The 24,542-nt window shown below is 36.7% G+C and overlaps 1 protein-coding gene across 4 annotated transcripts in view; it reads left to right on the top strand.

Moving 5' to 3' along the window:
• Positions 1-24,542, top strand: part of SLAIN2 (SLAIN family member 2) — an 81,177-nt gene that overhangs the window by 19,646 nt on the left and 36,989 nt on the right. For 3 of the 4 annotated variants that reach the window (XM_027103027.1, XM_027103030.1, XM_027103028.1), the window contains exons 2-4: positions 14,418-14,566; positions 20,030-20,194; positions 21,941-22,102. In XM_027103027.1, the coding sequence (XP_026958828.1) occupies positions 14,418-14,566; positions 20,030-20,194; positions 21,941-22,102 (476 nt within the window). The remainder of the gene's footprint in view (positions 1-14,417; positions 14,567-20,029; positions 20,195-21,940; positions 22,103-24,542) is intronic. The other variant, XM_027103029.1, reaches the window with a different exon arrangement.

Raw genomic sequence — 24,542 nt, 5'->3', positions numbered from 1 at the left:
ATCTTTTCATGTGCTTTTTGGCCATCTGTATGTCTTCTTTGGAGAAATGCCTATTTAGATCTTCCACCCATTTTTGGGTTGGGTTTTTTGTTTTTTTGATGCTGTGCTGCATGAGCTGTTTGTATATTTTGGAGATTAATCCCATGTCGGTCACTTCATTTGCAAATATTTTTCCCATTCTGTGGGTTGTCTTTTTGTTTATGGTTTCCTTTACTGTGCAGAAGCTTTGAAGCTTAATTAGGTCCCATTTGTTTATTTTTGTTTTTATTTTCATTACTCTAGGAGGTGGATCAGATAAGATATTGCTGTGATTTGTAGTCTGTTTTTGTTGAGGGGGAAAAACCCCAAACTTCCTTACTTTCCAGGAATATCAGATAAGGAATTTCAGAGCTCACATTTTGTGAGTCTTCGGGGTTACTGATGTTGCTGCTCTCCTCAGTCTCATTTTTGGGACTACTCTGCATGCAAATCCCTATGCCAAACTTTCCAGGGTCCCTGGTGGTGCCGATGCCCTGGTAGCCTAAAAGGGCTCATTCCCTTCTCTTTTATTTACCCAGATCCCTGCCTCCTTGCCTTTCTGCTAGGACCATATCTATAAGTATATCTGTAAATCAGTTTAATTTCGACATGATTTAAAATAAAATAATTTGGGTAGTAAATAGCATTAAATAGTGTCTCAATGTAAATGAATTGAGTTACAATAATGTTCTGTTCCTTATAGTAATGACTTGTACTAGCCAGAGCATACTGCATGTTGACTCCTGTTGTGATAGTTTAGTAGCAAAAATGAACTTGTAGAAGCATTTAGGTTTTAAGGCTTTCAGTAATATAAGTTCTTATTTTGCCTGTTCTATTTACGTAAAATCACATCCTCTGTGCTCTTTCATTTGTGAATCTAAATTATGGAGGAAATGGATACCTTTAGGAACAAATTAGCTTATTTAAGAGGAAGGCTCAATAAATGCAAAACATACAATTTGCTTTGATCTTGGAAAGGGTTCAAATTCTGGAGTAAAATTGAGACTTCTTGAGGGTATTAAGGAACTATAGGGAGGAAAAGAAAAAAGTGATAATATCTTCTTGAAATGTGGGAAATAATAGAAGCAAGATAATGCAGTACCATGAAGTTTATGAAAATATTTGGAGAGAGACAAACAGTGTTTAGTTAAAAATTAGAGGTTTAGAATTCATGAGGATGAATCAAACCATGTCCCACTTCTACAGTTACTAGAAGGAAATCTCCCACACACACAGCCCTTCACTGCTCCATTCATGAACTTCTGCTCATCTGCCTGTGAGAGAATTAGAAAGTACCCAACCATGTGTGGCTGTTAAGCGTTGTTTTGTTTGAAAAGCGTGAATAAGAAGCAGGGGTGGGGCTTCCTTGGTGGCACAGTGGTTAAGAATCTGCCTGCCGATGCAAGGGACACAGGTTCAAGCCCTAGTCCGGGAAGATCCCACATGCCGTGGAGCAACTAAGCCTATGCACCACAACTACTGAGCCTGCGCTCTAGAGCCTGCGAGCCACAACTACTGAAGCCCACACGCCTAGAGCCCATGCTCTGCAAAAAGAGAAGCCACCGTAGTGAGAAGCCCGCTCTCTGCAACTAGAGAAAGCCCACTCGCAGCAACAAAGACCCAACACAGCCAAAAATAAAATAAATAAAATAAATAAATTTATATATACAAAAAAAAGAAGCAGGTGTGGGCCAGGCTAAGTCCACAAATGACCTATGAGTCTGATAAATTTGAGGAATGGAATTTAATAGATGCTGTTAAGTTAGTGAGGAGGTTTTTAAGTATAATGCGTTTAGTGCCTAATTCGTACTGCATTTTATAATTATAGAGATTATATTTTATGTCTTTATTAATAACTAGTAGATATAGAGAGAGTACTTTAGTAATTTTAGGATGTGACTATCTTTTGAGTGAGCCTGCTAATTTCCCCCCTTGGAGGGAGATAATGGGTCTTGCGTTGACTTCTCATAGTGAAACTCTTGTTTGCCATTGGTTATTTTTAGCTGGGGCTGATCTGGAGAGAATTAAAAAATAAAATCCAAAAAAACAGATAAGTCCTAGAAACCTGAATCTAGGGGTTTGGAACTTGTTGAGCAGGTGCTATAGGTTTCTATGGTAGTACCCCCTATGACTGAGAGAGCTGACAACCAGCACGATGAGAAGTATAATCATTTAATTTTGTCTTAATTCGTTTTTTTTGTTTGTTTGTTTGTTTTTTGCGGTACGCAGGCCTCTCACTATTGTGGCCTCTCCCGTTGCGGAGCGCAGGCTCAGCGGCCATGGCTCACGGGCCTAGCTGCTCCGCGGTATGTGGGATCTTCCCGGACCGGGGCACGAACCCGTGTCCCCTGCATCGGCAGGAGGACTGTCACCCACTGCGCCACCAGGGAAACCCTTTAATTCATTTTTGAATTCCTGTTGAGCACCATGCCTGGCCAGTGGTAGCTGCCACATAAACATTTGTTTAAATGACTGATTATGGCTTGATACTAAGCCTTCAAGTGCTTAGAGTTTAGCTTGGAGACAGAATGAACACAGAATTCGGTCCTCTCTGAAATCAGCAATGAGAGTTCACAGCAGAAAGGTTTATATGGACTTGAATGTGAGAGCTGAGACTTAGGATTTAGGTACAGATAGGCGGAAGGGTATTTCTTGCTGCTCTGTCAGAATCAAAAAGTGCAGGGAAAAGAATGAGTGCTTCATTTGAGTAGGGTAAAGCGAAGTCTGTGAAGATACAAATTTGTTGGGGAACAAGTAAGAAATTTGAATCATTGGGTTGGAGACCATACTGTGGATTGCTTGTGAAATCTAGGAGGAGATTTTTGAGTGTCGGAATATCCTTAACAAAATCGTGTTTTGGAAAGATTAGTGTGGCAATAGTATGTAGGTGGGAAGAGAAGACGTAGGTACTTTTGTGGGCTAGAAAACTGAACCTCTGATCTTTACCAACCTCTTGGGCCCAGACGCACATAGCAAAACTGAAATTCAAACCAAAGTATTGAGTCCATAATGATAGTCTTTCCATTTCATCCCAACCACTTACAATTGATTGCATGAAAACAATCATCTCAAGCTAAATGAATAAAGATCAGATTTGTTTAGTTCCTCTTATAAAACATCTACATTGTTTAAAAATATCATTTTGATCTTGCTTTCTTATATAAGGGTATCGACGTTAAATAACGTCGATATCGACGTTAAATAACGATGATAAATTCTTTGTTGTGAGGGCTGTGCTGTGTGTGGTATGATGTCTAGCAACATCCCTGGCCAAGCAAAAATGTCAGACATTGCCAGATGTTTCCTGGGGGCAAAATCACCCCAAGTATTGCCTTAAAGCATACTTATGGTGTCTACTTGACCAGAAATATTTAGTGCTGTATTGCAGGAATAAGTATCTTATTCTAGTAACTTTCCTCCATTTACATTTCTAAGTCATAAAATAATGTTCTGAAAATTAGGAAAAATTAAAATGATTGTGTGATTTATTGTACAAACTATTTGAGAGTCAAGGGAGTGCTGAGATGCCAAAACAACAGGTTTAAATGAGGACTTACACCTGGGCAAACTGGGATGAACAGTCACCATGGGAGTAATCATAAAACATTTATTGAGTACCTACTATGAGTAGAGCACTGTGTTAAGATGATAAGGAGTAGTCAGAAGAACTGTGGCAGTTGGAAAGCCTCATGAAAAATGGAGTCTTGAATTGGTCTAGAGGTAAGGCTTGGGTTAGACAAGGAAAATGGAAAGGAAATTATTTTTGCCCCTGTAGTAAAAAGAGCTATAAGCAAAGACACATCTGTGGTTTAACAGATGTGTGAAGTGAACATTTATTTGGCCATTTTGGCTGGACAAGAGGGTTTTTTATTGGAGTACTTGAGAGAGAAGATCAAGGATGTGGTTTTGCATCGAAAACACAGGATCTTGAAAATTAAGTTGGGGAGTACATCCAGTGAGAAAGTTTTTGAGCTGTGAAACAATGTTTATCCTGACCTGTGTTTTGGAGAGCTAAGTGGTAGTAGAGGATGGATTGGAAGGTTGAAAGTCTGGTAGGTGTGGGGAAGCCAGTTTAATGAATCAATAGAATGTGTTGATTGAATGTATGGAGTGAGAAAACAGTCAAGGTCATTATAAAAATTTTCATTTGTTGACTGGAAAAAATAATGGTGTCATTTTAGGTTTGTTTGGGGATATTTGATTTTGAGACAATGTCTATAGTAAGCACTTACAGCTCTGTGACTGACACCCAGGAGAAAAATTAGTACTAAAACTATTAGAACATATTGTATGTCCAAAAAATGATGATTGGTTATGATGAAACAAACAAAAGATTTCTTCAAATTAAAAGAGTTTCTGGGGGCTTCCCTGGTGGCACAGTGGTTGAGAGTCCGCCTGCCGATGCAAGGGATGCGGGTTCGTGCCCCGGTCCGGGAAGATCCCACATGCCGCGGAGCGGCTGGGCCCGTGAGCCGTGGCCACTGAGCCTGCGCGTCCGGAGCCTGTGCTCCGCAGTGGGAGAGGCCACAACAGTGAGAGGCCCGCGTACTGCAAAAAAAAAAAAAAAAAAGTTTCTGGGAATTCCCTGGCTGTCCAGTGGTTAGGACTCAGCACTTTCACTGCCAACGTGGCAAGGCCAAAAAAAACCCAATAATAAAAAAAAAAAGTTTCTGGTAAACATAAAATAGTAGGAATAAATATATGGTTATATCTTATGAGGCAGCAGTTGATAAAATAACAAAAATAATGTGATGTAGGAAGTGTGTGAGGAGCTCAGGTTTTACACTTATAATGTGTATTTTCAGATCCTCATGTCATCACTTCTACCTTTGGTAATTAATAAGTGATCTTGAGAAAACTAGTAGGAAAGGGAAGAAAGTTAAGGGACTGGAGAATAGGTTAAATTTAGCCTCTTAAAGACACTGGGATGATTTGATTACTGTCACTTGAGAGAGATCCTGGTCAGTGGTTATGGGTATTTTGAAAGGAATGAGGAGGGTAGAAATGGATATGAATTAAAACAGGAAGAATTTAGTTCTGCTGATCTTACAACTGGGGTCCCCAACTGGTACATCAAGTATAACTATAGAATTTCCATGATTATAATTTTTCAGGAAAAAGGCAGTGCTCTATTATGAATTTTTGTATAATTATTTCCTTCATTCATTCTGCAATATGGTGTTCCGTTTCTATAATACTGTGTGCCAGGCAGTTTTCTTTGGGGGTGAGGGTGAGGCATAAGGAATGATGTGAAATATTCCTGTCCCTGAGATGCTTGGAGTGCTATATGAGAGAGAGTTAAACAATTATATATAGCTTTTATATATACACACAACTACTTTCCCCCATCCCTCCAAATGTATTTTATGCATTTTAACCATCTTGGTATCCCGTACACTTTAATAATAAGGAATCCTCACATACCCATTCTTATCTTTCTATGTAACTCAAAAGAAAAAGAGAAGAGATGGGACTTCCCTTGTGGTCCAGTGATTAAGACACCACACTCCCACTGCAAGGTGTGCGGGGTTCGATCCCTGGTTGGGGGAACTAAGATCCCACATGCCATTCAGGATGGCCAAAAACTTAAAAAAAAAAAAAAAAAAAGAGAGAGAGAGAAAAAAAAAAAGTTTGGGGTGCCTTTTTTTTTTTTCTTTAAAGGTTTTTTTTTTAAAATAAATTTATTTATTTATTTTTGGCTGCGTTGGGTCTTCATTGCTGTGTGCGGACTTTCTCTAGTTGCGGAGAGCAGGAGCTACTCTTCGTTGCAGTGCACGGGCTTCTCATTGTGGTGGCTTCTCTTGTTGCAGAGCACGGGCTCTAGGCACGCGGGTTTCAGTAGTTGTGGCACACGGGCTCAGTAGTTGTGGCACATGGGCTTAGTTGCTCCGCGGCATGTGGGATCTTCCCGGACCAGGGCTCAAACCCATGTCCCCTGCATTAGCAGGTGGATTCTTAACCACTACGCCACCAGGGAAGTCCCTGGGCTGGTCTTAATATTAACTTTAGTTGTATAAGCAGAGTATAGTGTATTCTCTCTTCCTACTGTGGCATAGCGTAAAGATATTGCCAAATTTTCTTTAGCACTTTAATTACCTGATATTTTATTTAATTATTTATTTTTTTGTAATTGCTATCTATGGATGCAATTGTAGCTAAGCAGATATGTATTATGTATTAGTCAATACACATTAAAACTGTCTCTTTCTTTGCAGCTGTTGCCACAATTTGCAGTCTGGTATAGTTTGAGACTTCCAGTCTTCCTGATGTCTTTTCTCAAAACAAAACAACTCATTTTCTGATTGCCACACTCCCAGTTGGTCTCCCAGCAGTACACAATTATGCCTCAACACTAGATGTTTGTCTCTTTAAAGAAGTAATTTCCAACCTCAGTTTTGTGGCATCCCAAGGAATATCAAAATTGTTTTGATACTCTTAAAATTAAAAAACCCATGCCATACCAGAATGAGAATCAAGAGAATCATGAAATGAAAATGGAAGCATAGAGTGTCACTGTCTAAAAGTTTGGGATTTACTACTTTAAAACTTTTCTTCAGTCTGTTCTGCTTGCTCTGCCCTGTTTGTTGATTCACCATGTTGTGTTCTGCTGTCATACCAGCAGTTTATGTCTGTATCCTGCCCTGCAGCCATTGTCACTTCAGGGCTTGTAAACTGTTCTAAGACTTTATTAATGAATTTGCCTTGTAAATAATTACCACTATTATTTATTACTAAAATTTCAAAAAGACTCTTACTACATATGAACTGAAGATATTTTTCTTCAATTGAGTTGTGATTTTTTTAATTGTATTTAATAGTGGGATCTATTACAACTTTATATTTTGTGGTTCATAAGGCTTAGAAGAGAGCAGGGAACAGCAGGAGGCCATTAGAATGATTACTATATTGAAGCCTTTAAGTCAAGGATCTTGTACATTCTTTTAGAAAATGTATTAGTTGGTAAAGTATGTAAAGTATTAGTTGGTAAAGTTAAGAGCTTAGGTTCTGAAGCAATCCTGGTTTTGCCACTTAACAGCTATGTCACCTTGGACAAGTCATTTAGCTCACTGTGCCTCTTGACCTCATCTGTAAACCAGGGATTATATTAGTACCTATCTCATAAGCTTATTGGGAAGATTGAAAGGGTTAGTATATTTTAAATACTGAGGAACTTCCCTGGTGGTCCAGTGGGCAAGACTCTGAACTCCCAATGCTGGGGGGCTGGGTTCGATCCCTTGTTGGGGAACTAAAATCTGGTGCAGCCAAAATAAATAAATAAATAAAATACTGAAACCATGCCTGCCATGTAATAAGCCCTTGATTAATAATAACATTAATTATTATTTCACATTGTCTCAGGAAGGTTGTTAAATCATTATAAAGCAATGTATCCTAATAGTTTATTAAATTATATTTAGGTGTGGGTACGGCCAAAGATACTTTTATTAATGAAAGTTTAAAAAAACCATATACAATGGAATATTACTCAGCCATAAAAAGGAATGAAATAGTGCCATTTGTAGAGACGTGGATAGACCTAGAGACTGTCATATAAAGTGAAATAAGTCAGAAAGAGAAAAACAAATAGCATATAATATCTCTTATATGTGGAATCTAGAAAATGGTACAGATGAACTTATTTGCAAAGCAGAAATAGAGACACAGATGTAGAGAACAAACTTATGGATACCAAGGCGGGAAGCGGGGTGTGGAATGAATTGGGAGATTGGGATTGACTTATATACACTACTATGTGTAAAATAGATAACTAATGAGAACATACTGTATAGCACTGGGAACTCTACTCAATGCTCTGTGGTGACCTAAATGGGAAGGAAATCTAAAAAAAGAGAGGATATATGTGTACGTATAACTGATTAACTTTGCTGTATAGCAGAAACTAACACAACATTATAAAGCAGCTATACTCCAATAAAAATTAACTTAAAAAAAACAGTAAATGAGTTCAACATACATCTGTTTCTTGTTCCTCTGCTCCCTTGTGTAGCTGACCAACTTTAGCCTTCTGCAATACCCCTTTGACATATCTGTCCGTCTTTACTCAACCCTTGGTCTTGTTCCCAGTGCCTTTTCTGAAGAAGTTACTCCACAGACCACCAACTCTGATCCATTGATTCCACACTCTGGGCAGACCTTTAAGCCTTTCCATCACCCTGATTTAAATATAAGCCTTTCCTTGACCTACTGTATAGTACAGGGAATGCTACTCAATGCTCTGTAATGATCTATATGGGAAAAGAATCTAAAAAAGAGCGGATATATGTATATGTATAACTGATTCACTTTGCTGTACACTAACATAACGTTGTAAATCAACTACACTTGAATAAAAAATTTAAAAAAAAATTCAAGCCTTTCCGGATGGACCTAGAGATTATCATACTAAGTGAAGTAAGTTGGGCAGAGAAAGACAAATATATGATATCACTTATATGTGGGATCTAAAAAAAAAGTGATAAAAATGAACTTATTTACAAAACAGAAGCAGACTCACAGACTTCGAAAACAAACCTGTGGTTACCAAAGGGGAAATGTCGGGGGAAGGGATAAATTAGGAGTTTGGGATTAACATATACACTCTACTATGTATAAAATAGGTAATCAAGGACCTACTGTATAGCACAGGGAACTCTACTCAATATTCTGTAATAACCTATATGGGAAAAGAATATGAAAATAATGGATATATGTATATGTATAACTGAATCACTTAGCTGTATACCTGAAACTAACACAACATTGTAAATCAACTATACTCTAATATAAAATAAAAATTAAAAATAAATAAATAATAAAAATAAAATCAAATTTCCAATCTGAAAAAAAACCCCATAAAATTATAAGAATAGAAACAAAATTACAATCTCAATATGGCCACTTTGAACTTACTTTGTTATGTTTCCTTTATCTTTTTTCATATGCACTTAAAAAACATTGTAATCATTGGTGTTTTGTTCAGGGTTCATTCAGATGCAAATATATAAGTCTGTAAATGTCATTACTATTGCAGGGAATATACATTGAACTTTGTGAAGGCAGAGGCTCTTTTCTTTTGCGTTGAATACACCTTACTCAGTAAATAGAGAAGTATGATTTTGAGGTATTAAAATCTGATGATTTTCCTTAGCCTGTAAAAAGTTTCCATACCAATCTACAGAAATTTATTTCAATAACAGTTTTGATATAATTTTTATTTTTACTTTAAATAAAGTTAAATCTTTGTTGTTCTTAGCTTTATTAGCCTACTTTCAGCTGACTGCAACATGAAAAGTGATTACTGTGGTTACTATAAATTCAGTAAAATGTCTCCAATTTCCCATCCTATCTCTGTCTTTTAATAATATGTCTGCTATGTGTATGCATAAAAAAGTCCCAAGAGACATACTGCAAACTGTAAATAACTTGGGAGGATAGAATTGGTAGGGGGAGGGAGGTTATTATCACTCCTTACATTTATACATTTCTATATTATTAAAGTTTTTTTGTTTTGTTTTGTTTTTTAATTTTTGGCTGCGTTGGGTCCTCAGTGCTGCGCGCGGGCTTTCTCTAGTTGTGGTGAGCGGGGGCTACTCTTCGTTGCGGTGCGCAGGCTTCTCATTTCTCATTGCGGTGGCTTCTCTTGTTGCTGAGCACGGGCTCTAGGCACGCGAGCCTCAGTAGCTGCGGCACACAGGTTCAGTAGCTGTGGCTCAGGCTCTAGAGCACAGGCTCAGTAGTTGTGGCTCACGAGCTTAGTTGCTCCACGGCATGTGGAATCCTCCTGGACCAGGGATCAAACCTGTGTCTCCTGCATTGGCAGGCAGATTCTTAACCACTGCGCCACCAGGGAAGTCCCTAAAGTTGTTACTTTTACAAAATAGTTATATTCTTAGTTGTTTTTATCACCAGTCATGTTATACAGGTATGTGTGACATATCGGACAAAATATGATTTGTTATGATCAGTTTCATAACATTCATATTCTTAATTACATCTTTACTAGTTCTCTCACTATTAACAATAGACATAAATTATATTTAATGGTGTTTAATTCCTTTGTAATAATTGTCCTAAGGGAAAAAGCAACATCTTGAGAGACCAATTATTTCTAACATATTTTTTAACAGCTTTATTAAGATAGAATTTACATACATAAAATTCACCTGTTTTTAGTATTGAGTGATTTCTATATTTACAGAATAGTACAACCATGACCATAATCTTGGTTTAGAATATTTTCAATATCCCAGAAAGGATCTTTGTACCCATTAGCAGTCATTTCCCATTTCTCTCTCCCCATCCCCTCTCCCATCCCTGGGCAACCACCAATCTGTTTTGTCTCATAGATTTGCCTATTCTAGACATTCCATATGAATGGTATCATGCAGTATGTGGTCTTTTGTGGCTGACTTCTTTTACTTAGTTTAATGTTTTTGTGGTTTATCCATATTGTAGCATTTTTATTGCCCCGTAACACATTTTAAAATTTTTACTTATTTATTTATTTTTGGCTGCATTGGTTCTTTGTTGCTGAGCGCAGGCTTTCTCTAGTTGCAGCAAGCGGGGGCTACTCTTTGTGTTGGTGCGCATGCTTCTTATTGCAGTGGCTTCTCTTTTCGCGGAGCATGGGCTCTAGGCTCTCGGGCTTCAGTAGTTGTGGCACGAGGGCTCAGTAGTTTTGGTGCACGGGCTTAGTTGCTCCGCAGCATGTGGGATCTTCCCGGACCAGGGCTCAAACCCGTGTCCCCTGCATTGGCAGGTGGATTCTTAACCACTGCGCCACCAGGGAAACCCCTAATATAGTCTTATGACAGGTACTTAAGGAAGGTTTCCTTGAAGAAGGGACATTTAAGTTGAGACTTCGTAGAAAGTACGAATGGGCTGGCCGAAATTGGGCAAGGGAGGGTGAGGTAACCAAGAAGTGGAATTGAGTTTGTTTAAGGCAAGGGGAACAGCATGCACAAAATGACCTAGAAGCAAAAGTGTTGGGCTTTTCAGGAGTAGAAATTAGTACCATATGGCTATTATTTAGATTTGAGTGGTGGAGAAGGGTGAGAAATGTAGCCAAAAAAAAAAAGGTACTGCAACAGTTCGATCATTGCTGTGTTTCAAGGGCCACGGGGGCTGTGTTTTGGAAAAAAACTATCATAAGGGCAAAAGGAAACTGGCATAGAATTTTTAGCAGGAATATTAATAGTCAGATTCATATTTCAGAAAACAATTTGGCTGCAATATATAGAATGGATTGGAAGGGAGCAAGACCAGAGATTTTAAAATTTTTAAAAGATTGTTCATTTTCAGAATTCTTCTGGCCATTCTTTGTCTTTACATTTTCATGTAACTTCTAGAATTAGGTTGTCCATTTCTATAAAAATGCCTGCTGACATTTTTGTAGGGATTGTATTCTGTTGATCAGTTTGGAAGAATTGACATCTTGACAACATTGAGTCTTCAGATCTAGGAACATGGTACATCTCTCCATTTATTTAAGTCTTTCATTTCTCTCAGCAATGTTTTATTGTTTTCGGTGTACAACTCTTGCACTTCATTTGTTAAATTTATTCCTAAGTATTCTTTTTGATGCTGTTGTGAATGGAATTGTTATATTTATTTCATATTTGAGTTCATTGATACATAGAAATAAGTTGATTTTCTTTTTTTTTTGGCCTGTTGATCTCATATCCTGTGACCTTGCTAAACACAATTAATTAAGTCTAGTTGATTTCGTTTGCTTTCAGTAGATTCCTACAAAGGATTTTCTATGTACAGGATCATACTGTCTGTGAATAAAGACAATTTTACTTTTTTCTTTCCCACATGGATGCCTTAATTTCTTGTTCTTGCCTTTCTGCACTGGCTAGACACTGTAGTACCACATTGAATAGAGATGTTGATAGTGTGCATCCTTAACTTTGTTCCCAGTCTTAGGAGAAGCATTCAGTCTTTTACCATTAGATCTATTTTCTGAAAGAGTTTGTATAGGATTGGCATTACTTTTCCTTAGTATTGATAAAATTAATAAGTGAAGGCATCTGGAACTGGGCTTTTCTTTACAGGAAGATTTCTCATTACTAATTCAATTTATTTTCATAAATCTCTTCAGAGTCTCTATTTCTTCTTGAGTCCCATTTGATAACGTGTATCTTTCTAGGAATTTGTGTATCCAGTCTATCTGTTTTGTTGGCGTAAAGTTCTTCAAAATATTCCTTACAATTCTTTTAATATTGGTAGTGTTTGTAGCAATGCTTACTCCTTTTTTTTTTTAGTTTTATTGCGATATAATTGAGATACAGTACTGTATAAGTTTAAGGTGTACAGCGTAATGACATTACTTACGTATTTTGCAAGATGATTACCACGATAAGTTTATTTAACATTCATCATCTCATACAGATACAAAAGGAGGGGGGAAGAAGAAGAAAATTGTTTTCCTTGTGTTGAGAACTTTCAGGAAATGTTGGGCTTTTTGGTTTTTTTTTTTTTTTAATTGGAGTATAGTTGATTTACAGTATTGTTTCAGGTGTACAGCAAAGTGAATCAGTTATACATACATGTATGTCCATTTATATTCTTTTCCCATAAATGCCATTACAAAACATTGTCTCTACTATAGTCTGTACTATACAGTAGGTCCTTATTAGTTATATATAGTAGTGTGTATCACTTTTTCTTTCACACTTTGGCAATTCATGTGAAAGAAGCCAGACACACAAAACACACATTGTATGATTCTGTTTATATGAAATGTTTAGAAAGGAACATGGAGCAGAAAGCAGATTTGTTATTGCCTAGGGCTGGAGGTAGAAACGGAAAGGGGGTTTCTTTTTAGGGTGATAAAAATGTTCTAAAATTACATGGTGGTGATGGTTTGGGTAACTAAATACTAAATTCATCAAATTATACAATGAATTTTATGGTGCAGAAATTACACAGGCAAATTTTATGGTATGTAAATTACATCTTGAAAAGGCTGTTTTTTAAAAAAGTTGTAAGGTACTTTTAGCATCTTTAAAAATACAGAAACTACTATAAACTAAATGAATAAAACATCAATAATTCAAAATCAGTTTAAAACATCATAATCTCGCCTATACCAGGTGAATGGTAGCTTTCCTGTTTTTGTCAATGGCACTATAATTCTTTCAGTTACAACAGCTAAAAATTTAAGAGTAATTTTGTATTCTTCCATCTTTTTTTATTTCCTACCCTTATCAATTTGCCTACTAAAAACATTTTTTTTCACTGATGCTTTTGAATTTCTTAAATAATAATATACAGTTCAGTCAAGAGGGACTGTTTTCTGATGGACACAGCCAATTTATTGATGGCTAATGTAACTTATAAGTTGAGATTGTCAAGATTTTACTTGTCAAGAAAACTTGAAAAATATTGCTTTATTCGCCTATTTCTGCTAAAATTAAGTCATAGAGGCCCAGTGGGAGAGCTGAACCTCCACCTCTATGCAGCATCAACAAGACAGGTGGAGGCAATGTCAGATGGGGCACTTTTTCTCCCTTTTCCCCATCCTCCATGAGTTAGTCAGGTGCAGTAAAGGAGCTGATTTTACATCCCATCCATCTGGAAGTGCAGTAATTTTGTTTACATCATAGATTTCACTTAAGTGTCTTAATTTGGAAACCACTCTGGTTAGAATTCAAGTAACTTCACATTTTTCATATAGAGTAACATTTGAAATAAATTAACATCAATTGATGTAATCTGAACTAATCTGAGGAAAAACAAATGAAGTAGGAAGTATCTTCCCACCTTTTTGTTTTTATATGCCTTCCCCAGGAGCTTATAAAATACTTTTCCTTTCTTCTTTACTGAAACTGAAGTAATTTCATAAATTGATTCATATTGTTATTAAGGATTTTTTAATGTATTGCTTTTCTCTGACGTATCATTTGAAAAAAGGGCTACAGAGTGGATACTGCTTAAGTAAAAGGAATGCATTACTAGTGGTGAATGTGTGGTTTGTGGTAGGAAGGGAACTGGGAGTTGGAAAGCAAGGTATTTATCTGCCTTCTAGACAGGACTTAATGATATGGTTATATTAGGGAGTTAAGAACTATTGAAAACAGAATAAAATATTGTAAAGACATGTTTCTTCATAGTTTTTGAAATGAGAGTAAAAGAGAAAAATAAAGACACATTTTAGGACTGGACAGTTGGCCTCATTTGGGTTCATTTAATAGTTGAGATTTGGGCTTATATTGATGATTGTAGTGTCATTTTCTTCCTGTGCAGAAAGTAAATGTGGGTGATTTTAAACATACTCCATCATTTTTACTCCCCATCCCCCAATTTAAATCTGTTCCAAAGGATCCCTATTTTATAACCTTGTGCTTAATAATTAACATTACCCTTTTTTGTTTTTGTTTTTTGTTTTCTTCTAGGCTGTATTCATCACCAAAGAAAAAACTTACACCAATGCAGAAATCAGTTAGTCCTTTAGTTTGGTGCAGGCAAGTTTTGGATTACCCAAGTCCTGATGTTGAATGTGCTAAAAAGTCTCTTATCCACAAACTTGATCAAACTATGTCAGGTATGTCTATAATTTTACTTGTAAATTCATCTCTTTGCTTTCTTTAATCAAAAAACAGATAAATGTTGACTGGTATGTTTTTAGGAAGGCAGTTCTTTGCTTGAGGGGTGTTTTCCAAATCACATTGTGCATGCCATCGTGAGTTTTTGCCATATGCACATAACCCTGTTCTGTTATTTTCTTAATAGCCTTTAAAAAAAAATCTCCGTATTTTTATTTAGCTTCATCCTAAAAAATATCCATGAAATAATGGATTTTATGTAATAAGGTTTTTTCTGGTGCAAGCTAAAATAAATAATTATTTTAAAAAAATGTTTTGTCTGATATCATCTAAAATCATCTCACCAGCCTCAGGGAAATTCTGATGTGGTAGAAAGATACAGGTTGAGAACCAAAGAGCCCTCATTCTCACTCTGTCGCTTTGTTGCTATGTGACTCCGCGAATTATTTAACTCCTATAAGCTCAGTTTTCTTATAAGCATGATGAACCCTGTAAGTGTTATTTAAGGATTAAATGATAATGTTGAAAGAGCCTAGCATGTTTTTCTGGCTCATGGTAGTGCTTAGTAAATGTATTCATTTCCCCTCTTTTTTTTTTTTTAACTTGACATTTTAAGTTAAACTGCTTTTATGTTCTATTGTTTAATAGCATTCACAAAGCTGACAAAATGTGTCACTCTAATGGCATTTAAATGTAGCATGCCAGTGTGTTAGAAATGTAGGAAAAATATTATTGATTCTTTCTTGGAATTACTCTCAATCTTTTAAAAATATGTTTCAAAAAAAATTTAAAAATTAAAAAAAAGAATATCAGTTTCTGGGAATTCCCTGGGGGTCCGGTGGATAGTACTCAACGCTTTCAGTGCTGGGGCCCTGGTTCAGTCCCTGGTCAGGGAACTAAGATCCTGCAAGCCTCGCAGCGAGGCCAAAAAAAAAAAAAGAATATCAGTTTCCTGGAATGCTCATGTAGTAAAAGATTGATGCATGATTACTAATCCTAAATAGAGTTTTGTTTTTTGCTTTGTGTTTACTTGGCAGCCATGTCCTTAAAATTGCTTTTTTTTTGGCTTTATTATTGAGGTACGTCCTCTTTTTTAGAGTGTAAGCTGCAAATGGTCAGGGGAAGCAGGGGGGAGCCTACACAGTTAAACTGTCATATAGTAAAGTGTAGTTTGTTGTGGCAGGAACAGTGGTTATTATAAGAAAATAACGTATGGGATGGACATAGGGGAGAAAACCAAAGCTGTTGCACTTCAAAAGTAGCAATTGGAGTGAGTAGCTTTTTGCTTTATTATAACAAAGGCATTAAAGATAGTAGGAGCATGTAAGAAAAGCTGTTACTCTTGAACCAAAACTAGGTGTAATCAAGTACTGGATCTGCTTAACAGTGTTTAGATTTTATAGCTGTATGCACAGAGCAATAGCTATAGCTGTATATATTCAAAGAAAAATAATTTGGCTGTTGCAAGTTTGAACCTTGTAGTCCTAAACCTCTCTTTTCCCAAGTTAAAGGGAAGATTGTTTTTTAAATGTATTTTTTTGATAAGGCAAAGCTTCCTAGGAACTTAGCTATTATATTCTAGCACAGCCGTTTTCTACTCCATCATACTCAGCTTCTCTTTAGTGTACCAGCACCTGTTCCTAAGATATTCTTCTCTTGTTTTTTTGATAGCACATTATCTTTTTTACCCTTATTCTCCCTCCGGTTTTCTTTTCAGTCTTCTTTAAAGTTTCTCCCTTCTCTGCCCATCTTTTTGTGTGTGTTTTGGGGGGGGAGATAATATTTATATAGCACAAATTTCCCACTTTCACCATTTTTAAATATACAGTTCATACAGTTCAGTGGCATTAAGTACATTCACATTGCCATCACCACTCTCTATCTCCAGAACTTTTTTGTTATCCCATACTAAAATTCTGTACCCATTAAACTTCCCATTCTTCCTGCCTTCCCCCCACCCCCGCCCCATCTGCCCAGGTCTCTCTTTTGCCCCATTTCTCTCTGTTTTGATGATTTCATCCATTCATACTATATCCAGTATCATCTTTATTCAAACTAATCTCCTTTATTTATGCATATTCAATATTTTTTGAGAACCTGTTATGTATCAGGCGTTGGGCAAAGTGTAGCGGATACATGATGAAGAAAGACTAACACTGTACCTGCACTCACGGAGTTTGGCATCTAGTAGGGGAAACATGTTAATAAAATAATTTTTATAACTGGTGATATGTAATAAAAGAATGATCTACAGTGCTTTGAGCTTGGAGAAATTAGAATTTTACTTCAGGAAGTAATGTTTGGCCTGAGTCCTAAAGATTCAGGAAAATTTAAGTGGGCTAAAGGGGAAGGCGACAGAGGGAGTAGAGTGTTCCAGGTGGTGAGAACAGCTTGTGCAAAGGCTCTGTGGGAGGCCTTTGGGAGCATATGGGAGGGAGCCTAGTGTACATGAGGAACTGGACATGAGGTCAGAACAATATGTAGGAGCCAGACTCTGCAAGGCCTTAGAGACCATGTTAAAGGTTTTGGACTTTATTCTAATATTCTAAAAGCAATGGGAAGATACTGAAGGGTTTTATTCAAGGGTATGGTATGTGTTGGCAGGAAGAAGAAATGATAGGATTTGCACGTTGATGAGGACATGCTTAGCTGTAGTATGGAGAGTAGATTGGAGAGGGCCAAAAGTGAACCGTAGGATGCTTTTGAGGGGGGTTGATGATGATAGCTGCGTAGTGTGTGTTGGGGGGAAAGGGTTGTAGTGGAGATGAAAAGGTGTGAAAGGAAAAAGGAATGAACCAAATATGAGGAAATGAGGGAGAAGAAAGTATCAGCAGTGATTTCTAGCTTTCCAGCTTGTGTAATAGGATGAATGTTGTTATCATTCTGAGATAGAGACCCCAGGAAGAGAATTTGTTTTAGTTCGAAAATAATGAGTTTGGATTTGGACTTGTTGGCTCTGGGGTGCATTTGCCATACCCTCAGGGGAGACATTAAATGGGCATCATATATGGGACTGAAGCTCATGGAAACTTAGGCCTGGAGATATAAATAATGGATATTTGGGGGAATAGAGATAATAACTAATGTTGTGAGTATGAATGAGATTTCTCAAGAAAAAGAATATGGTTTAGAGTGAGAAGATAAAAGAGTTGAGAACTTGAAATGCTAGTGATTAAATAACCAAATAAAGAGAGACTGCGCTTCAAAGGAAATAGAACAGTAAAGAGATAGGAAGGAATGAACACCCGTATTTCTGCTCAGGTTGATATATTGAGATCATGCTACATACTAAATATGTTTCGTGGTGTCTTGTCTCATGGTGAATATGTAGAAAAATATGTAGAAAACTATACTGACCAACTTACCACACTATCCAACTAAACAGAAAAACTAAACAGAAAGCATGTGTTCCTCCTCCCAAAACCAGTGCTCTGCTTATAGGCAAACCAGAAACTTCAGAAACATCTTATTGTTTTTTCCCTTTAGAAATCCTTACCGGGTTTTTTTGTTGTTGTTTTTTTTTTGTTTTTTGCGGTACGCAGGCCTCTCACTGTTGTGGCCTCTCCTGTTGCGGAGCACAGGCTCCAGACGCGCAGGCTCAGCGGCCATGGCTCAACGGGCCCAGCCGCTCCAAGGCATGTGGGATCTTCCCGGACCGGGGCACGAACCCGTGTCCCCTGCATCGGCAGGCGGACTCCCAACCACTGCGCCACCAGGGAAGCCCCGGTTTTTAATATTTATCCTTTTCTTCCTTTTTTTTTTTTTTTTTGGCCACTTTTATTGCCTAGTTCAGTCTAATCTATTTAACATTAGAATTTCCATCAGTTTTTTTTCCTTAAGCTGATTGGATCATATTACTCTTGCTCAAAAGTCCCCGATGGTGTTATCACTGCTACTGAACAAATTTCAGACTCCTGAGCATAGTATTCCAGGCCTCCTGTGACCTGGCCCCAGCTGGTTGTTCCTGTTTTGTCGCTCACCATGAACTTTACCTTTCTAGATTACTCACTGTTATTCCCTGGACACTCTATGCATTTTCAAGACATGGTTTTAGTTTATGTTATAAACACAGATGAAAACATATACTTTCCCCACTTCCAGTGTCCTACCAAATTATCCTCTCAAGACTGCTCCAGTGCCTCTCCTTCCAAAAAGCCTTACTACCTACTTTCTCTCAGTTGTAATGAATTACTCCTATCTCATCATTTCCATTAGCCTCTTTGTGCCTTTATGATAGTACTCATTTCATTTTGCCTTGAAATCACTGTTTTTTCTGCCTGCACTACTTGGCTTTAGGCCTCTTGAGAAGAAGTACCATGTCACATTTGTGTATTTATTCTGCATAGTACTTTGGTGATGGTCATAAATATGAATGAGCTGTAGATTTTAGAATAGGGTGAAGAAAAGAAAAAATATTTTAAGTATTAATTTTTCTTGTATATAATTGATATCTTAGCCCTACTTTCATACTATTTTTATAATTTTATATGCATAGCACAAATTTTTCCCCTTTTTTGGCAGAAGTATTCTCCTTGGTCCAGAAAATGGGGTGGGGGGGGTTCTTTTTAAAAAAAGAATTCTTGTATGTTTGACCTTAATCTGGCCTAAATAGTCAGTATTGCTTTATTTTTTCAAAAATCCAAACTTTGGAACGACTATTTTTAAAACTCATTATTTCATAGTTTTTTGTTGTTATTAGCAGTGTGTGTTTGTTATAGAAAAATGAAACAACACAAATATGCTTTTATATTCATTTTATTTTTAAAGGCCATTCAAGGTTGACACAGTTGGAATAAACTTTCCAACAAGATAGAAGTAACTTAATTTAGTAGCTAATAATTTGTTGAGGAGATATTCTTCCTATAGTATTATTTCTGTTTGGTGTGGCTCCTGTTTTATTTGCATAACAAAATTTAAGATAGTGGAAGTATTTTGTTGGGATTATTAATGTGATATATTTCTCTCCACTACTATAGAAATGTTTCTGTGTTTAAACTGAGATAATGACTTACTGAATTTCCTAATTGGAAAAATTTTTTTTTATAAATTTATTTATATTTTTAATTTTTGGCTGTGTTGGGTCTTCGTTGCTGCGCACGGGCTTTCTCTAGTTGGAGCGAGTGGGGCCTACTCTTCATTGCGGTGCGCGGGCTTCTCATTGCAGTGGCTTCTCTTGTTGCAGAGCATGGGCTCTAGGTGCATGGGCTTCAGTAGTTGTGGCACATGGGCTCAGTAGTTGTGGCTCGCAAGCTCTAGAGCACAGGCTCAGTAGTTGTGGCGCACGGGCTTGGTTGCTCCGCAGCATGTGGAATCTTCCCGGACCAGGGCTCGAACCCTTGTCCCCTGCATTGGCAGGCGGATTCTTAACCGCTCTGCCACCAGGGAAGTCCCCCAGTAGGAAAACTTTTGCGATGTTATTAGCCTTTTCTTCAATTTGATTTTTCCCCTTGTCATTAATGCAGCTCTCAAGAGGCAGAATTTGTATAATAATCCTTTCAACTCCATCAGTTACACAAGTCCTTACAGTCCAAATGCCAGTAGCCCATACAGCAGTGGTTTCAATTCTCCGTCCTCAACCCCAGTGCGACCTCCTATAGTCAAACAGCTAATACTTCCTGGAAATTCAGGTAAGGAGAGACGAAATGGAGTAATTAAGAAATGGTTTTTAACTTACTGCCCTGCCTCAGAAAATAACTTACTCATCAGTAGTTCAAGTTCCTTTATTTATGAAACCTCCAACTGGTTAGAGAAGATATCATTGAGGTGCTACTTAGCACCAGGTAGTATGGTACTAGGCACCAGTGATACAGATAAGCCAAGTTACATTCATAAAGTTTTCTTTAGCATGTGTGTAAAAGTTTTTTAATGTGGCTTGAGAAAAATAGCGTCACAGGCTTTATTTTTTTAACCAGTAGATGCTTACTGAGTAGCTTGCTTAGGTTGTAAAAGCTACAGAGTTAAACTCTTCTAATAGGAGTTTTAATAAGCTTTGATATTGTAGTTAAATAGTAGTACAAGGCTGTATATGAATGTGCCAAGAGAGTGTTTAGAGCTCTAAATGATATGGGAGAGGGATAGATTGCTATAATTGGGGGAAGAATGTTCTGCTGTGGTTCTGTGACTGAGACTGTTATTCTGTAGCTTACTGTTCTTTAGATTTCACCATTCAGTTACTCTTATTACTGCTATTGGTATGATTAATTATCATAGCTTCCTTAAAAATTAAAGTATTATTAACCACCTCAAACTTTTGACTTGTATACTCCCTAGTCTCATCACTTATTGACCCTGAAGTTTGTTCTGTACGTAGGTTGTTACTTGCTACTTATTTCACCCATGACTGTTGTACTAAAAAGGTTGTATTTGTTTAATATAGAGAATTTTATTCAGGCACTATTTGAGACTGACCTTATAGTACTTTTCCTATCATGTGCACTATGCTCTTCTTGACAACATAAACTGTTTCGTATTCTTCTTGCTCTTTTTATGTGCCATTTGTGTTGGAGCTGGCTCTTATGGTGAAGAATTCTGGAAAACAAGTTTCAAATAAATCTGTATTAGAAATATTAGTGACAGTCCTGGGATTTTTAAAATTCTTCATTAGAAGTTGATGATCTGATGAAAGCATTTCCTTAGGAACAAATTAGAGTCTTTTGGATATGTATATGCTTTATTCCTCTGACCTGTCTTCTATCCCCCTTTTGGTTTAGTGATAAAATGAGTTTTTTCATCCAGTCATTTTCTTCATCCCATCTTTGTGCTTCACTAGTTAACTTCAGAGAACTCCTTGGATCCCCATTACTAGTTTAGGGAAGGAATTTTGTAAACATGGCATAATGTAGGAGAAATGAGTGTAGTGTTCTTTTTTTGGTTTGTTCCTAAATCTCTAAGGAGTCCTGATTTTCCTCAAATTATAGCTTTCTTGTTTAGGAAAAGTAGGTGCTTTATTCAAGGGAAACGATGGTGGTATTTGCTAGTGACTGAATTTGGGAGGAGAAAACACATCTTAAATTCATCTATTTATAGAGTAGTTTCATTGGCTACCTTGTAAAAGTTGAAATCCTATAGCATGTATTATTGAACATTAATTACTTGCCAGGTACTGTTTTGAAAACTTAATTGTTTCATAAGAATATAGATAAGTTATAGCTATAAGAAAATGTGTTTTGTATTTGTCATTATCTATGAAGGAGTCTCTGTAGCCCTCTTTATACTTAATCAGGACAATTTTTAATTTTAACATTTGGGAATTTTATAAACAGAAAAGGCAGAATAACAATGAACTGAATCCAAAGATATAATATCAAGTTAATTGCAACAGATGTTTATTCAACTTTTGTTTCACTGAAGTTTGAATCATTTTCTTTTTTAAGGTAATTTGAAAAGTTCGTCAGACAGAAATCCTCCACTCAGTCCTCAATCCTCTATAGACAGTGAATTAAGTGCTTCAGAATTAGATGAAGATTCAATTGGATCCAATTATAAGCTAAATGATGTAACTGATGTGCAGATTCTAGCTCGGATGCAGGAAGAAAGTAAGTATTTTAATTGTTAAAGTTGTGGTCTTTCATTACTGTACAATTTTGTTGTTGTTATTAAATATGTCAAAGTGTTGTGGAATAATAACGTAGTAAGAATAGAAATGTTGAAATTTCAGAGGCTTTTTCAACAAGTGGACTGGTTTGTTCATTAACTTGTTTTTAGAATCCATAGTATGTAGAGCAGTTTGCTGTGTGAGGAGCAAAGAAAAACAGGCTATGCTCTGCTTCTGTGACTGGTAATCATACCCTGCATGTTACTCTACACTGTAACTCTGTAGTTATTACTCGGTTGCTCTGTGTTTTCTTAGTGTAGACCAGAGTTTCTCAACGGTTCTTTCATTATTGCCTCCCCAAGGAGCCGATTTAGACATTTTTCCCCCTTTTTACCCACCCCCACTCCCGTTAAATTTTAATACCGTTGATATACTGTATATCTCTTTTTGTACTGTAAAGGCCACAAACTATTATGATATCGAAGATTTTTTTCACATCCCCCAAATCATTTTTTGTCTCCTTGGGGGCAAATTTTCTTTCTTAGAATGTTTGGCGTAGTCTGTAAAAAAGACCTTCATGGGAAAATCGGGATTGTGACATTAAGTTAAATGAAGCATGTGATGTTGCTTTGCAAAGTGGTCCTTGGAACTTTTTAGGTCACATATACCTTTGAGAATCTGATAAAAGGGTTGTCCCCTGTCATTCCCAAAATATGCATACGCACAAAATTTTTCATACTATTTCAAGGGCTCATTAGTGCCCTCTCATCTGAATGTAAGATGTTGGTGATAGTATTATTCTTGCCTGTATATTTTATTGTATGATGCCATAGGCTTAACTGTGAAGGAAGCAGTCTCTCTAACCTTCATAATGAAAAGATCCTTGAAACACAGATTTCAGAGTCTTGACAGTTGGCTGAGGTAATGGAGCAATGCTATAGTTTAGTTCAAAATTTTTCTGTTTAGGTCCTTTCTTTTATGTAAATATGTAGTAAGTTTTATCAAGCTATAACATTTATTAAGAAACTGCAATGTTTCTCACTCTGCTAATTCTTGTCTCATTTTCACACATCTTCCCTTAGAAAGATAGAAAGCTTTGGTGCTTGTTTTATCTATCTTTAGCCCTAGAAACTAATAACATTTTACCCTTTTCTTCTGTAACTTTGTGTATGTAACTCCTCACTGGGAGTATGGTATTGTCAGCTAGTGAGGGGTTACTTATTATCATGGATGTGAAAAAAGAATAAAGAATGCTGTGTAACTACCAGTTACAATAAACTCACTCATTTCTTCTTTGAATCCTGACTTTTTAGACTGCAGTATTTTGTTAGAAATTCAACCAGCTATTTGCTGTAGTTTTCATATTGTGTGTTGGTAATGCATAATAGAAATTTTAGTCTTACTTGAAAAATCCTTTCTAAGCTATTCACACGCACAAATATTTCTTTTCCTAGTGAATTTTTTAAAAAATAAAACAAAAAATGCTGAAAATGTGTATGATTCCTCCTTGAAAACACCAGCTTTTTTTTTTTTTTTTTTTAAGAGAGAATGATTTTCCTTTTTACAACATTGTTTCTCCCATTCTTTGGTAACAAAAATGAAGAGTAACAGATTTGGGCGTTTGCCTGGTTAAGCTCCCTCATTTTTAAAATGAGAAACACACAATCCCATAGTGGTTGTGACTTCCCTAAGACCCCCTTGTTAATGGAGAACCTGCATTGGGATCTGGATTTTTCTTTTTTAAAACACCGCTCTTCTCACTGGTCTGTCATCTTTTGCTAGGTGACTTTAGTGCCATGTTTGCTATAACATGACACTAAGTAATTTGTTGGTTACTACAGTGGTCCCCAAACCTGACCAAAGGGCTAGACGGGCCCTAGGAATCTAGTTTTACAGGTACCTTGGTGTGATTCTCATCCACTACTTTGGGGAACCATGTTGATATCACTTTCTGTGAATGAATATATAATTTAAAAGTTTGATAATTCTCTAGAACAGATCTTTTGGGCTAAACTGCCAATAATTAGCAGGACTTCCTCAAAATGTTATCTAAATTCCATACATTTTTTCAATTGTAATTTTTTTTCTCGTTGAATATCTATCAGCATTTGTTTTTATTCTAGAAGGTTTTATACTATTTGAAGGGCTCCTAAGGTTGCTTGGGTATTTCTGGAGGTATCAATATAATTAAGGGACTCCTTTGAAAATTCTTACTTGATGGCTTAGAATTTATCTTGTTTTATTGAAGTCTCTTAGGTTATGAAACAACTGAAATTATGTTTGTGTCCAAGTATTGAATTCCTAAGAGTGGGATAGAAGTTTCCTTCATCATCTTCTTGAGTAAGATTAATGCAAGGATTCAGTATCCAGGGAGTATATTTACTCACTGATGTATTCTTTACACTGGTTGGGCAGTAATTGTTTTCCTTCAGTATTCCTTT

This window comes from Aethalodelphis obliquidens, unplaced genomic scaffold (genome assembly GCF_003676395.1).
Source record: "Aethalodelphis obliquidens isolate GAN/ISIS:26980383/991018 unplaced genomic scaffold, ASM367639v1 scaffold6, whole genome shotgun sequence".
NCBI lineage: Eukaryota > Metazoa > Chordata > Mammalia > Artiodactyla > Delphinidae > Aethalodelphis > Aethalodelphis obliquidens.
Note: the sequence above shows the minus strand (reverse complement) of the source record. Positions and strands in the feature narration are given on the sequence as shown.